Source organism: Vanessa atalanta, chromosome 10 (assembly GCF_905147765.1).
Source record: "Vanessa atalanta chromosome 10, ilVanAtal1.2, whole genome shotgun sequence".
Taxonomy (NCBI): Eukaryota; Metazoa; Arthropoda; class Insecta; order Lepidoptera; family Nymphalidae; genus Vanessa; species Vanessa atalanta.
Window position 1 is genome coordinate 6,845,921 of NC_061880.1, and position 16,967 is coordinate 6,862,887.

General features: G+C 32.4%; 1 protein-coding gene across 1 annotated transcript in view; it reads right to left on the reverse strand.

Moving 5' to 3' along the window:
* The window catches only part of LOC125066802, a 52,582-nt gene that overhangs the window by 16,581 nt on the left and 19,034 nt on the right, over nucleotides 1-16,967 (reverse strand). Inside the window, exons 2-4 of the mRNA XM_047675081.1 lie at nucleotides 12,763-12,857; nucleotides 2,417-3,051; nucleotides 1,934-2,065 (exon numbers count right to left, since the gene is read on the reverse strand). Of these exons, the coding sequence (XP_047531037.1) occupies nucleotides 1,934-2,065; nucleotides 2,417-3,051; nucleotides 12,763-12,811 (816 nt within the window). The 5' untranslated portion in view covers nucleotides 12,812-12,857. The remainder of the gene's footprint in view (nucleotides 1-1,933; nucleotides 2,066-2,416; nucleotides 3,052-12,762; nucleotides 12,858-16,967) is intronic.

Genomic DNA, 16,967 nt, shown 5'->3' on the forward strand with positions numbered 1-16,967 from the left:
TGTGTACGCTGAATGCATATGTATGTATACACGGTAAATATACCTAAATAACATTTTTTACAATTTTTGTCTGTCTGTCTGTTTGTTCCGGCTAATCTTTGGAACAGCTAGACCGATTTTGACGGGACTTTCACTGGCAGATAGCTGATGTAATAAGGAGTAACTTAATCTATATTTAGAATCTTATTTTAGAATTATGTGTAAAATAATAATAAAGTCAAGGTTTTTTATTGAATTCAGACGCTCACCAAGTCGCGGGCACAGCTAGTATAATATAATTTTTAGCAACCGATACTAAATGACATAAAATATTAACATAAAGTTGGAATTTGGATGATTTGGAAAACTTTTAAATTACTAATAAAATTATATTTTATTAGTAATTTATTTTCAAACAAAAATGTTTGAAGCCACGGTGCTACTTCACAGTGCATAATCATAATAATATCAAGTCCTATTAATCTTGTATAACTGACGTATGACGTCGACGTCAATGGTGACCTTTGGCGTATTTATAATTTTATAACAGGCAACGAAATTGTCGCTAAAAATGTAAATAACAATGTTTCATCCAAAATTTCGAAAAAAAGACTGCCCTGAATTTATGAATGAATCAATTAATACTCGAAACTAACAATAACATTGTAATATTTTCACTTATTTAAAAGTTATCGTGGAATAAACAAACGTGTACGTGAGAAAATTAACTTACAAGTTTATCGCGTCTAGCAAAATGTGCACGAGCGACAGGTGACAAAGTCGATATCCGGCTTATTTCCTGTATCTTGTGGCATGCGCCGAGACAACAATTGTTATAAACGGCAGATAGTATTATTTACAATTTACCAATAGGTTTACTTCGACTAAATACTAAATCATTCAAATTTCAATCATCTTTACTTTTTTTGTCTTCATCGCAAAATTTTGACCTAAAAAAACAAAAACATCTCAACAAATTTTGGAGATTCTTGCCCATATGAATCAGTTTATTCACTTACGCGTCTTTGCTGATTGTGTCATATGGATCTGAGTAAGATTTTAAATTTGCATAAACCGTCCCTTTCCAGCTTCTACCAACCAACCACCAAGTCGCTCCCAAACTTTATACCGCGCACTATTTGCGCTTGCTCATTTAATATAGGATTGGATCCGATTGGGGACTGGGCAAAAATTACCGTAAAACATTTCATGGCAAATAAAGAATCAAATATTTTACGACGAAAGACAAACAAAGGGTTTATTTCGTCCGCAATAAACATTCTCAGTACCATGAATCTCAATAAACAGATGCGTGCACCCAAGCTTTTGTATTTGCTTCACAGTTCACAGTAAATAAATCTTGGACATATTCATGTATGTAAATCGTATGGGCTTTTACCGTAGTTCGAGGCACTAGGTCAAATGGTAGCTATAAATGTCGCGATACTTGAAACTGGCAGACTTTTGTGTTATTTGCTAGTTTTACGAGACGTTCGGTTAAAAAGTAAGTTTAAACTAGACTCGACCTTATTCATTGAACAAAAAAACATTAATTTAGTTTTTTTTTTATAAAAATGCTGTTATAATTGTCTATTTAAATATGAATTGTGTGAAATGTTCGATTTCTTAGGATACTTTGTAACGTTTTAAAACTATTAATTGTACTATTAAACCGGATTATCATTAAAACTTATCCATGCCGAGGCTTTATTAAACTGATGATCAGTTTTGAGTCGTTATTTTAAAAGCATTAACCGTAATATTAGTATTACGGTTAATGCTTTTAAGTTACACCTTTTAGTAATTAACGCTATATTCGTAAACCCTACACATGTTTAAAATATATTTCTATTGTAATATATCTGCATACTTGTAAAAGATGAAAATTAAATTACGTGTTCTGTGATATGATACTATACATAACACTACAGTTTCAAAATACTAGCAAACATACCTTAATAAATGCCACCGCCGAATCCTGGGGTCCAGCAGCTGCCGCAGGTCGTAATGTCAAAGCATAGTCCCCAGCTTGGCCAAATAGTTCGCACCGTAACGTCATGGTACGCCGTCCTGGGAACCCGTACATCTGTAGAGGTGAACGACATTACAATTGCTAATCTAAATGAAAATAGCACGTGCGTGTTGTTAAATAATTCAAAGCAAATAATATATCGTTGGTAAATATTCGTTGGTGTTATTTATAAAAGAAGTTTTAAATTAAACACGTTTGGTAAATAATTAAGATAAATATGTTAACACAGAAAGGATAGCTTTTATAATGAATTAATATTCGGGAAATTTATAGCGCTTCTTTATATTTCAATTACCTTTAAATTTACCCAAAACTTAAAGGTAAGGTAGCAATTAAACAATCCATTAGCGACTCTGAATTATCCTATGTAAAACTATTGAAACAAATAACCGTAGTCATTAATACCTGTTCTGAATACAGCACGTGAGCATGAGAACTACTATTCTTTCCATCACACAACACCGCACCGCCACTAGAATGTCCACAGTACAACAGTTCTAACCAATAATCAGCACTAGTTTCCACTGGTGTGCACACCACTTTCGGAAACTCCAAAATCGCCGTGACCTGTCTCTCTGGATAGGTTTGTATTTGTTCCGGAGTAACATCTAAGTTAGCAGTCGGCCAAAGGACATCAAACTTCCAAGACTTGACGATACTGTCCCCGGTTTCCATGATGCCACCTTCATTTAAATCTCTCTTCACTCTCTCACTAGTTATGGTGGCATTGTCGTAATCGAGGAATGTTTCTTTGTCGGCAACAATTTCGAGATAGTATATGCCGCCTCTAGAGAAATATCCGCAAGGAAGAGTCATGCGGCTCTCGGAGTCTAGTGCGAGAGGCATGGTAGCCAAAAGGGTTCTCCCGTCGTCGTCTTCTCGCGCGAGGCGTACACGCAAGGCGCCAGTCCCGGTCACGCCGCGCACGAATACATGCACGTCTCCCCCAAGGGCTACAAGGCTGGTGGGTATTTCCAGCCATACTTGACTGAGATCAGTACGATCTTCGTTTGTGTATGGATTCACAAAACAAGCGCCGCCTGCAAAATACAAAAATAATGATATAGCAACATTTTATTAGTTTCAATCATTTATAATATTTTTGTATTAAGACGTCGTATTTCTTAAAAGAATTCTAAGAAGTATAATTTGTACAAAGACGTAAAACATATGGTAAGAACCTATTGCTTGTTTAATTCCCGCTAATTATTTCAAGTTATGTTAAATATAAAAATCGATATAATTATCAGTTTTCAAGGTCAGTAGTTTTATTGATATATCAAGATATTTTTATACACATATCCAGAGAAATAAAAAACACGTAGGCATTTTCAGGAAAGCAAATCTATTATTATGATTGTTTTATATGTGAATTGTAGTTTTTCTTATTGCAACGAACAGAGAACACCTGGAAAAAAATCAAAACTAATAATCCAATAATACGAATAATCCCTCCTTAGCCCTCTATTCGAACAGCTTTGTAGTCATTATAAAATATTGTTAAGAAAAACCTATTGACTCATTCGCTGCTGTGTTTGTAGTCCAGGTAATTTAATTTGATATAAAAAACTGTTATTTGAAATTTGTTATTCCACGCGTAGCAAAATTGTTTTTGTTATGAGCAGGTTCAGTGGAACTGGCTGCAAAATTGATCAACAGATATTAATAGCATTAGCAGCCTGTAAATTTTCCCACTGCTGGGTTAAAGGCCTCCTCTCCCTTTAAGGAGAAGGGTTGGAGCATATTCCACCACGCTGCTCCAATGCGGGTTGGCGGAATACACATGTGGCAGAATTTCTTCACGATGTTTTCTTAACCGCCGAGCACGAGATGAATTATAAAAACAAATTAAGCACATGAAAATTCAGTGATGCCTACCTGGGCTTGAACCCGAAATCACCGGTTAAGATGAACGCGTTCTAGCCACTGGGCAATCTCGGCTCTTAATACTAATAATAATATTAATATACGGCAACAGATATTAATAATATATATTCACCCACGAAGGCGCACTCTCCACGTAAAACTTAAAAAGAAAGGTAATCATATATCATATCCAAATTGTGTTATTTTTACTTTCTTTATGTATGTATATATGTTAATCGTCTCAGGCACACCAAGATATTGTAAGTATGAGCGTCACTCATACGCCTAATAAACGCCGATAGTAATACGTGAAGGGGCGCTGCTTCGTGAGTGAATAAAATTGTACTTTATACGACTTTTAAAATTATAATTTATATTTCTACGTTACATCTGTGATTAGGTCACTATATTACATTTTACTCGGTGGTCTGGGTAGGTTCTCATCATTACTAATCCTATATTCTAAAGTCAAACAGCGATACCTGGTATTGGATTGCTATGCTCCGGTTTAATGTGTGAGTATGTTTATGTAACTACAGATACATGAGACAACATCTAAGTGTCCAGGGTTGGTTATATATATAGGTGTTTACACCTGTAAAGACGTATATGACTTCGAATGTTACCTATAAATAATTTGATAATTTTAAGTGTTTAGTGATAAGTTGATGGTAACTATTTCAATAAATAAATAAATATTCGGTTTTAATACTTTATAATAATAAGAGAGTTTATTCAATTGGATAATAAGAGAGTTAATGGAATTGTATAGTCTTTAAACATTAAGGAATAATGAATGTTTAGCATAATTAATTTTAAGTAAAATTTAATGTCGATATCCAAGCAACTTAATAAATTACAAAGAATTTTTTTGAATCGACTTCAAAAATTTGGCGAATTAGTTACCGTTAATGGAGTGTAAAACTCTTCGACGAGAACAAATCGTTTCTTTCACGAAAACTTAATTTAATTTTCATCGTATTTGAATACTATTGTATTACTAGAAAATCCGCGCGAAATTTATATAACACAAATTTCCAAGCCCCATTTTACCCCCTTAGATTTGTAAAATCCGTTCTTAGCTAATTCATCTATATTTCAGCTTATGTACCTTATAAGAAACCTACCTGCCAAATTTCAAGTTTATAGGTATTAATGTTTCTAAAATTTTATATGCGATTAACCAGTGAGTGGTATTCGCTTTTAAATATATAGATTATATCTTTATACTGTAATAAAATTATGTAAATAAAGTATTATTTGAAAATAATAATGTTGTAATCATTCTTATAGCCGTGTCTGTACAAAAGTGACAATTATGTATATATATATTTTAAATACCTAATGTACCTCGTGCACGTATGTGTATGTATGTAATGAAAATACAGCTTAGATTTTAATTAAACTTGTTAGTAAGTGTCCTTTTGATCAAGGACAAGGACTAGCACAAAACGATTACGAATTCTTGACGAATAATCTATAATGAACGTAATAAGTAATTTAGATAAAAAAAATCTCCTTTATGAGCCAGCCTATTTTCTTTTTCTTAATGTATTCTAACTTTACTGTCATCGTTAAAAAATGAAAAAAAAGTGTACGAAACACGCAAATTCATATATACTTATATATTTTTTATTTTCAATAATGAACATTGGCGAATTTCAACCGCTGCGTGGACACTGTACACTTTATATAATTAATAACTTTAAAATATAAGGTATAAATGTACAGAAAACCTAAGAGTACCTCAATGTAATAATGTGTATAGCCCCAACAACAACGACGCGACCTCGCGTCGCGACATGTTTACTACGACCGCACTATGAGGTAACTAAACTTATTCCTCCGACCGTGAATCTCGTTGGACGTGCTAACTTAACATGTCTAGTATAGCGTATTCTCTAAAAACTTCTCTGTCAAAGAATAATTAACAGAGAAGTTTAAGATTCATTCAATTAAATAAATGTTCTCATGATAGAGTTGAGTTTAGGCGATAATTCCCAACGGAGAAGAGCTAAATGCGCAGGACGGTTGGTTTGACGTGCTTTCTGAACCGAAACCTTTCTGACAGTGCAAACACTGCCACCTACAGATTAATGAAGAATTCAATTAAGAATATGAACCCTGGAAATTGCATTCTTCGAAACAACAATATGTAAATCACATACTACAAAATTTTAGGCGCATTGAGTCGTGTTTAATCCCAACCTATACGTATTTGTCTTAAATTTGTGGACTAAAGCCTTTTCACACTTAGAGGAGAATATTTTCAAGGAAGATAGTAATTCTGGTTTAAGTTCACCTTCCAAACATTTGGAAACGACGTATCGTCATCGGATACTTGAATTTCGTATGTACTCAGAATTGGAACATTGTAGCAAGTGGTTCGGGTATCATATGCGTATAACGTATGGCTTGAGACACTCACTTTGAAATTCGTACTTGAGTGGAGTCAGACTAAGTTTACCGCTCAGAATGATGTATATTAGTCTTGAAATTACCAGCACTCTTTGACATGATGTCTTCAAAATTATTCCATTACAGAAATGAGAATTCCTAATTTAAATTAGAGATGTAATCTTGAAATATATCAGTGATATTTACCTCTACGTACAACGTCGAGCAAGTGACTTTTCGATTTGCACAAAATTCATTTCCTAACGAGGTTGGGCACTTGGATTGAAATTTTGTACAAAAATTCGTAATTTCCGATGAAATGTAGGATTGATGATGGACGATGGATGAAATGGGGAATTATTGTACGGGAATTCGTCATTTTCAAAAGTTATAAATATGGAATTCGATTTTTAAGCTTTTGTTTACGAACAAAAAATCTAATACTTCAAATTCAGTGTGCTTCTAAATAATATATACTATTACATCGTCTAATAAAATATAAAATGTCATCTTTATTTAAATGCGTTATATTTATAAAGATTATACATAAATAAAAAATAACTTTAAAATTTAGGTAAGCTTGTCTGGACTTCAACAGAAGGTGCAAATATCAAATTAATCCGCATGAGCTATCCATGGATATCATAAATTTCCTTTTTATTTATTATTCATTTCAAGTCTTATTCGTTAATATTTAAAAAAATAAACCACCATACCTGATGCGTATAGCGCGGTTTTTCGGCTAATTTAACGAGACCTCAACCGTCTTAAGCGTTCTTTGAAATTACTTATATAAACTAAATATTACGTTGAAAATTGACGTTTCAACTTATCTCGGTCGCTCCGTTCTTCTATCGTTTACATAAATTAAGATGTTTTGGCATTAATACCGGCATAAAGCTAAGATGAATGAGGTGTTTTGTTTGCGAAATAAATTTCACGCTTTGTACAAATGCCGGGAATAAGATTTAGTGATGTTTTTATATTTATTTTTGGGTCGTAATGAATTGTGAAACGCTTTGAATATACAATGGTTTTCAAAAGCAATGTGAATTTTAGACGATTTTGTGTTGATTTGAATTTAGCTCGAACATTCTCTCGGGGAATTCATAGATATTGTTAAATTGACTCGATTTGAATATTTATTACATTTTAGTCTCTTAAAACTTAAATTTTATTGTTAATTCAGTCTGAATGTTTGGATTTTGAATCTGACTGCAATAAATTTGTCACAGAGATCGGATCGAGTTACACATATTATTGGTAAAAAAAAGTGAACTTAAGTCGAACTATATTGAATAGTATTATAACATATAAGCCGCAAGTGTTATGATATAAATATAAAAATGGTCACTTTGTATTAAATCTCACAATTCGGGATATATAGTAAATATCCTTGAATGTGTTATACTGTTTTTAATATAACGGGCAGATTTCAGTCATTATAGACACGCTATTTTAACCTAAAATATAATGAAATATCGATCCTTACTATTTTGCGACTGTTTACAATGGTCTAGATTTGTTATAAATTACTATTTTTTCGGTGACTAATGCAAAACGAAAGGTTAGCTTAAAAGACAGTAAAAGATTTCCTGTGTCTTTATTACTATTTTTTTTTTATAATTTTATTAGTATCCCTATCTTCTATGAAATAAAATTATATTAAAATATGATTTCTATACAAAAAAATGCATGAAGTTCTTAGATTTATACTTACTGATATTATAAATGCGAATTTTACTCTGTCTGTCTGATACGCATATACGACTTGATGAAATTCGCTCCGAAGCAATCTTGAACCTAAAGGACAGACATAGACTTTTTTAATTCACAATCCAATGGCGATGAAGAATTGTGAACATATTATTTATCGAAATCAAAATGATATCCTTTCATTTTATTAAGATTGAAAATTTCAATATCAACTTGCTTGAGAATTTAAACGAATTAGAAACTATTTCGGTTTCGCTTGACTCGAGCCTTAAAATCAAATTATCTTGAACCATTAATTTAATAATTTAACTTCTACAAACGACTTTTACATAATATATTATATTATGCTATTAATAAAATTCGAATTAGTGTAGTTTTTATCGGTCGCAGATACCTAGATATATATAAATTGTGTTTGTTTATTTAATGTAATGCATGAAGTTCCTTAATATATATATATATATATATATATATATATATATATATATATATAATCACTTAAAATAAAACTTTATTTGATTAACATTAGTATATTAAAAACAAACAATTTAATAAATTACTATTGCAAAGTCCTAGCTCACATGGTCTTCGACCTTTTCTATTCGAATTTGTAATAAAGGAAATATCATCAAAAAGGCAGTACAAACAAACCCTGTTGTTTGATTTTCTGTTAAATATTTAAATAAATAATTATTTTATAACGAACAAATAAACATATAATATACATAATAACACCTCAATTTCATATCTCAAGGGGGATCTCTGTCAAGGTAGTCAATTCAATAATTGATGTAATCGCACCCTACCTTGTCACTATATTTAATAAATGTGTCCTTAGTGGCGTGTTTCCTGACCTCATGAAACATAGTAGAGTATTACCAATATTTAAGTCAGGTAGTACATCAGACCCCAACAACTATAGGCCCATCTCTGTACTACCAACTCTTAGCAAGATCTTTGAAAAGTTATTATTAAATCAAATGCTAGTACATTTTAACAATAACAAGTTGCTACACAAGAAACAATTTGGATTTACAAGGGGTCGCTCGACAACTGACGCTGGTGTTGAGCTCGTTAAAAATATTTACAGGGCCTGGGAGGAGTCACAGGATGCCTTAGGGATATTTTGTGATTTATCTAAGGCCTTTGATTGTGTGCAACACAAAACTTTGGCCAGGAAGCTACGTCATTATGGAATTAGGGACACTGCACTCAGTCTTCTGATTTCGTATCTGAGCAATCGGATTCAGAGGGTTGATGTAAATGGAAAGAGATCTCCCGGGTCTCCAGTTACTGTGGGGGTCCCTCAAGGACCAATTCTTGGACCATTTCTCTTCCTTGTTTATATAAATGACCTGCCACATCTCCTAGGTGATAAACTCGAGATAGTATTGTTTGCTGATGATACTTCTTTAATTTTTAAAATAAAAAGACGTCTTTCAATATATGACTATGTGAACAATACTCTCTCTGAAATAGTAAATTGGTTTAGTGTTAATAATTTAATGTTAAATAGTAAAAAGACTAAATGTATTAAATTCACTACTCCCAATGTAAGATGTGTCAAAACGAGTGTACGTTTAAACGGGGAAGCATTAGATGTTTTAGAATCAACAGAGTTCCTTGGTATGACAATAGACTCTAAGCTCCAATGGGGCCCCCATATAAATAAATTGGCGAATAGACTCAGCTCTGCAGCCTATGCGGTAAAAAAAATTAGACTTTTGACTGATGTGGATACGGCTCGCCTTGTGTAATTCGGTTATTTCCATAGTGTAATGTCGTATGGCATACTACTCTGGGGTAATGCAGCTGACATTAATACTATTTTTGTACTGCAGAAGAGGGCTATTCGTGCAATTTATAACCTGGGCCCAAAAGATTCGTTAAGAGGTAAATTTAAAGAAATTAAAATAATGACTGTCGCTTCTCAATTTGTTTTTGATAATGTTATGTATGTACGCAAAAACATAAATGATTTTCCCAGAAATTGTGACGTACATTCTGTTAACACTAGGAACAAGAATAAACTTAATGTTGTCTTAGATTTTCGCGATTATTACACATTGAAATAAAACTAGTTTCAGTCTGCCCGTGACCACGAACACTGCAAAGTGCTCGAAACGTCGGGATGTTAAAAATAATTAATATACGCGATTAAATCCGTTAAAAAACTAGTTTTATTTCAAGAATAAACTTGTTACTCCAAGTACCCGATTACACAAGGTTAGTAACTCTTTTTTGGGGCAATGTATACGTTTTTACAACAGGATCCCAGAAAACGTTCAAAATTATTCAATTATAAAATTTAAAAGAATCGTTTAAGAGCGTTTGTGTGCTAAAGGATATTACAACACTAATGACTTTTTAGTTGACTGCACACCTTGGGAATGAAATGATCGCCTCCAGGCTGTTTCAAATAACTAAAATATAATTTTCATTGTACACGGAAAATGGTAAAAAAAAAAAAAATATATCCCGCTGAGTTTCTTTCGCCGGTTCTTCTCAGGTCTGAGGTGCTAAATTCCGAACCGGTGGTAGATTTTTGACAATCAATAAGCAAGTGTATACACTTCTATATTGAATAAAGATTTTTGACTTTGACTTTGACTCATATATATAATAACTTCCAAGGTAAGAATCTCCAATACCAGAACAAGAGGATTCCGTTTAAAAGGTATGTGTTTTTAGTTTTAACTCAACAATAAATTGCTAAGCAGTTTCATACTGTGACCCGCCCCGGCTCCTCGTAAAAAATAAAGGATAAAAAATGGTTATTGTGGGTTATCCCTTAGAGATAGACATGTACCATCAACTTTTTTGAAGACCTTTATAAGGTGCACAATACTGTAGTACATTATTTTGATATATCTCATATGGTTCAGGCAGCGTTTGCAATGTAAACTCAAAAAATGTGTTTATTTACGACATAACTTCAGAAACCTCTGAAATTATCAGTGTTTCTCTAATATATTGTGCATGTGTTATACTTATAAAGCTTCCTCTTGAATCAATCTGTATACTAAAAAAAACGCATCAAAATCCAGTGTGTTATTTTAAAGATCTAAGCATACATAGGGACAGACAGCGGTAAGCGAATTTGTTTTATACTATGTAATGATGATAAGAACCTAAGGTTCTATTTTACATACCTCTAACCAATTACTAGCCCTGAAATTATAAAATGTGACATATTTTATTTTTAAATGCCCCAGATGGGGCATAAATTTATAGATATAAATACTAGCAAATCATTTTAAAATAATTTATAAAAAGCTAGTCAGATAGTTCAACTTACCAATACTAGACGAGATAATCTGATTTTCCACGGAAGAGATAGAAAATATTAAAAAAAAATGTTATGAAATAGCTTAAGGCTAAAATCTAGGTTCGAAAGAGGCTAAGAGATCAATGGGTCGATTACAGAAAGGCTGGCGGCTACGAGCAATAGCAAGGATTTATGAGTCTGCCACCACGCCTCAACAAGATTTTATTCGTTTTAAGCTTTTGTTTTCAACATAATTGTCTTTGTTTTATATAAATTGCATGATAGTATCTGCACATGTAACAACCAATTTTACATGTGTTGTTTTTTTTCATCCAAAGTATTTCTATCATTTTGTTTTACGAGATAATTATTGTATGAATTCTCAGAAAACTTTTACATTGTAAAATTAATCAAACTATACGAGTTCTTGGTCTCCATAGAAGATTGTCCACATATTTTTGACATGAGGCGGGCATGCGTAATGATATCAATGTGCTATAGGTATTTTTATAGATAATATATACTACATATATTTAATATCGGTCTTAAAGACTTTCATGTAGTTCAGTGAAAAGTTAATTTCAAGTAGAAAAAGTCAAACGAAGGTAGTTGTTAAGATTACTGAAATTTTCTCATTTCACTCAATACGAAACTTGGCCATAACATTCGTTTATTGAACAACGCTATTGCATGCCCAAAGAATGATTGATCGTTTTCCGTCTTCACGACCCTCCCAACTCCCCCTTTTAACACGAAGATGCGTAAAATCTCCTACCCTATTATAATTTCAAAATGAATTTCAGTTTTTATTGATATCCGACGTATATACGACTTATATTCAAACTAGTTTACGAACGCGGCTTCGCTTGCGTTTTTGGGGTTGGTTGTCAGGTCTTATTCACACAATATCTTTATAAATTAAAGCCTTTGTATTATTCTTATATATAAGCTAAATTATTGTGAACTTTTATTAAAATCTATTTAGTATATTAGGTAATAATACAAATGGAGATATAATACGTTTTTCGTTTACGGGAATTCCTCATGTCTACTCTTCGACAAATACAGACCACGAAATACTAGTCGTGATCTGACATGATATTGAATAATAATTTATTTAAAGCCTCGTACGAGCATCACAGCTGCTGCGCCCCATTTTAGGAAGTCAATGTGTATGTTTTCATATTATCTTACATTTTTCATAGTCATCCGTGTACTCATCTATGTATGTACATGAAGTATGAAAATAATAATATGGCCACTGTTCCTAACGTCCTGGATTCATACCTGGATTTGGACTAAAAATAGCCTGGAGCTTGAGCCAGCTTCTTGGCTATGTTTTTGCGTCCTTATCTATAATAGTGAATAGCACATCAAACTGGTCATGTTGGACTTACCTTCCAATCAGATTATGAATAAGAAGATATGTTATTAATAGATCGATCCACTTGTAATACAGCTTAAAAAAAGTTTTTAAAAAGGTTAGTAGTGTTTTTAAACTGACCTGCGACGATGAGTAGCCGCAGTAGAGCGGCGTAGTGCGCGCGGCGCATGCTGCGTCACCGCGCCATCAAGCCACACCGCTCAGCACGAGGCGCTCTAAAACAAAGTAATTTTGTTATTTTTAAAAGTGATAGCAACAATCACTTGTCCTGCTTGTATCTGTTCGCTTGAACGGTATATAAATTAGTGTGCTGCAGCGCTAACGTGTAGCAAATTACAACTGAGTGGATAGTATATAAAAACACTTCTTCATGTATATATATTTTTAACGAAATGTATGACACGTAATAATAAATTATTTAAGAACAATAATATCTTCAATAAGCTGGTTCACATAGCTACACCAGTCGCAACCTTTATATTTGTACTAACGGCATTTTTTCTGCCATCTAATTAAAAAAGTCACAACTTGTACTTTTGTATGTAAATTAACTCCTAAACGGTTGAATCTTTTTCGATGATCTCTTTGTTGTGTACATTTGAGTGGATTTGGTGGCGCTGCGATCGGAATGTAAATAAAATTATTATTTCACCCTAACGAAGTCGCGACGGGCAGCTAGTATTTTTATATGTTACTAAATGACGCTCGGCCTTACAATGGTTTACCCCGCATATTATATGTTGGCAATTCCTTGCAAAAAATCTTTACGCAAGATCAAATAACGGACAAAGTTTATATTCAACTGAGTAAACGTAAATAATAAACGCTTTACTTGATGGTAAGGTTTGTGCAAGCCTGTCTGGGAACACAACAATACTCAATATTGTTGTCTTCTGGTTTAAGGGGTGAGCGGACATAACATCTTAGCTTTCAAGATTGGTGGCGCATTGGTGTGTTGTAAGGAATGGTTAACATTTCTTACAGCGCCAATGTCTATGGGCGGCAGTGACCACTTACCACCAGGTCCCATTTGCCGGTCCGTCTACTTATATCATAAAAGAATACAATAAAAACATAGAATTCAAACAAAAACAAACATTCGTTTTTATATATAAGACTATTCATAAATCAAGTAACTATAAAAATGCCAATATCATTTCCTTCGAAAGAATAATAGGTAAATCAACGAGCTTTTCTGTTCGATTAATTCAAGTCACAAGCGTACAAGGCAAATAAGGTACATTAACAACCGCCTATAACAAGTATGTTAGATAACGAGAAGGTACTTTTTTCAATTCAAAATATTGTAAAATTATTTTTATAGTCGGATATAGAAGTAAAAAAAAAGTTTTTTTTTGTAATACTAACTTTCCATTTTTGGTTATGTAATTAATAACATTTTTATATTTTGACATAGGTACGCGTAATAACAAAATTAGCAAACATTAGTCTCTTTCTAGATTTGTGTTTGTAAACTAAATATACAGTTTATTGATGTTTACTATGAATACTATTAGATATTGGTACGCGGTTTTTTCTTTAAATATTAGTATTAAAGTCATACCTCCTCTTAATGGTAATATTTAATGAAAAGCTTGTATCAATTACATGTCACGTATTTCAACACGTGCCCTCATCACTCGGAACTGGAATTCGTCCGTTACGCTGAACAGTTTCTCCATCCAGACAAACCGAATAGTCGAGATAAATTAAATTTGCCCTTTAATTTAGGCGTCATTATAATATAATTGATATTTTTTATATGGTACCATTAAACAAAAATTATTTGTTTGCTTTCACGTATCTTATAAATATAAAAAAAAACGAAAATTGACGGAAAATCGTTTAATTTATTGATCGGTCCATAAATGAAAAGTGGGATAACGAAACATAATTCGCAATTTCGATGTAATTATTTTACTCACTTAACAAGATTCCTTATTTACTAAATAAGGAATCTAATAATGCGAAATATTAATTTCAACAAAATATTTCATCTTTTTAATAGAAATATACTGAGCCAAAGGACACAACACTTTTGTTGCCAACAGTATAAAATGTTCGTAGGGTTGTCAATTTTAAATGTTCCGAGAAAAGCGAAGTATATTACCAAATATGTATCAATGGATCTTGTATATATTTTTTATGGTATAGGAAATCTGCAACACCTGGGAACTTGCGCGTGCGTTCCTTAAAGGCCAGCCGGCCAGGTAATGTGCAATTTTAGTGTATCAATAATTATTTATGATTTAATTGTCCTAATATTATCATAATATCTTGTAGTATATAATCTTCTTGATATAATATATTAACCCAGCACACAACTTGACTAAGATTTTGGCAGCCCTAACCAACTCTCCATAGGCACGTATCAGAACACAGAGCACGTGCCCGCTTTATTTGCCAACGTTACACAGCAGCCGGACCTGGACCGTTTGAGGTAAGATCGCTTAGGAGCAATGGGAAACTAAATTTTATATGAGTACACCTATACGTTTGGAGCAAAAATATATTTTGAAAATGGCACACCTTTTCCACTAAAGTAGTATTTGATAACTGTATGCCGCGGCATATGGCAATTGATCTACGTGTACATATTTGATGACATGAAAGAATCATTACAATATATTAAAATAATATATTATAAAACGGATTGATTAACTTCTCTGGTTTTACCAACTAGCAAAAAACAAAATTAATAAATTACCAGTCATGGAAATTGAATAAATAAAAGCTTACTATCAACAGATCTTGTCAACAGACAAGAACCAATAAGGCTAATATAAATATTAGCCATAAATGGCGATATACCTAGCCTGCGGCTGATAACTAAGGCAGTCGATTGCTTTGACTACTGCGCAAACTAGCCACTAACTTCATTGGACTCGAACAAATACTACAAAATACACTAACTGGTAGATCAAGCCAGACAACTATTTAGACAATTTAAGTATTGTGAACGAAACACGCATTCATACACACACAGAAATTATTACTTCTAAAAATATAAAAACACAAATATCGATTTTTGAAAAAATTAGATGTCCAAATAACACATAACAATCAAACGGTACGTTAAAAATCATGTCAATTAATGAGTCATATTCAAGTCGTAAAAGAGCGCTTGTAAACGCTGTCGATGAAGCTGAATTTTTATATAAAAAATAACTTAAAAAATATGTATAATTTCGTTTTTTGCGTGGGTTAAAAAAAATAATCCTGTGGTTTTTTTTATTCACTGATTAATTATTATTTACAAATTTAATCTGCATAATTCATATTCCATGACGGCCAATGCATAAAAAATATAAAAAAAAGTGAGTTAACTAAGCATTCATAATATTAATTGCAGATAATAAGTACTTACAAGAAATACTCCAACTGGATTTATAAACCCCTTTTGTATTAAATTCTATGCTACAAGGCAAAATAGCCTTTATTTCAGTCAACATAAAGAAGTAATCATGGTATTTAATTTTGAATATTACGCAATAAATTATGTTACGGAATGTTTTGTTAAATAAGACTTTTAAAGAGTTATGAGATCTATACGATGACAGTAATAGAGCCATAACATAACGTTGTCTAACCGCAATGATACAAACAATTTGTCGAAAGCCGGAATACGCTTAGATACTGTCACTCAGTAGAGGCCATTAAACGAACAAAGTCCGAAAAAAGATTATCTCAAAAATAGTTATTAATTTCGTGCGCGTATAAAATATTTGCTACAAACCCGTAATACGAGTATATAGGAAGCAATTAAAAAAAAAAACAACTTCAAAATTAAGCGAAGATGCAAGGTTTAAATCAGAGTAAAAATAACCTCAAATATTTTTTATTAAAAGGTTTTAAATGTTGGCTCTACAAAAATGTTTGAAGTCGGAGTTCACCGCTTGGCTGAACCAGACCAAAAAAGGTTAGCCCGCTAAAGATTTTTTATTGCTAAGTGAAACATAGTAGTTTTTTTGGGATTGCTCAAACTTCTTCACTTTTGGAAATTCAATTATTACTTGTTTTTAAAATAATTTTGTTTTATAATTTTAATTTAGAGATATGCTATACTAAATTCGATGGTAATGGAAATTTAAGATTGTAGATTTAATAATTAATTTTATTTTTGACTAAGAGTAAAATTATTATTATTATTTTTATTTGAACAATTTTTTTTTTATTTTATACAAAACTGGCAGCTTATACTTCAATATACATTTTCTATATTCATTGTCTTTCTTGTGGCCCCACCGCATAACACCACAAATGACGGGACGTGGACAGCACATCTAAGCGTCATCATTTACAGCGCAGCCTCATATTTCAGCCCG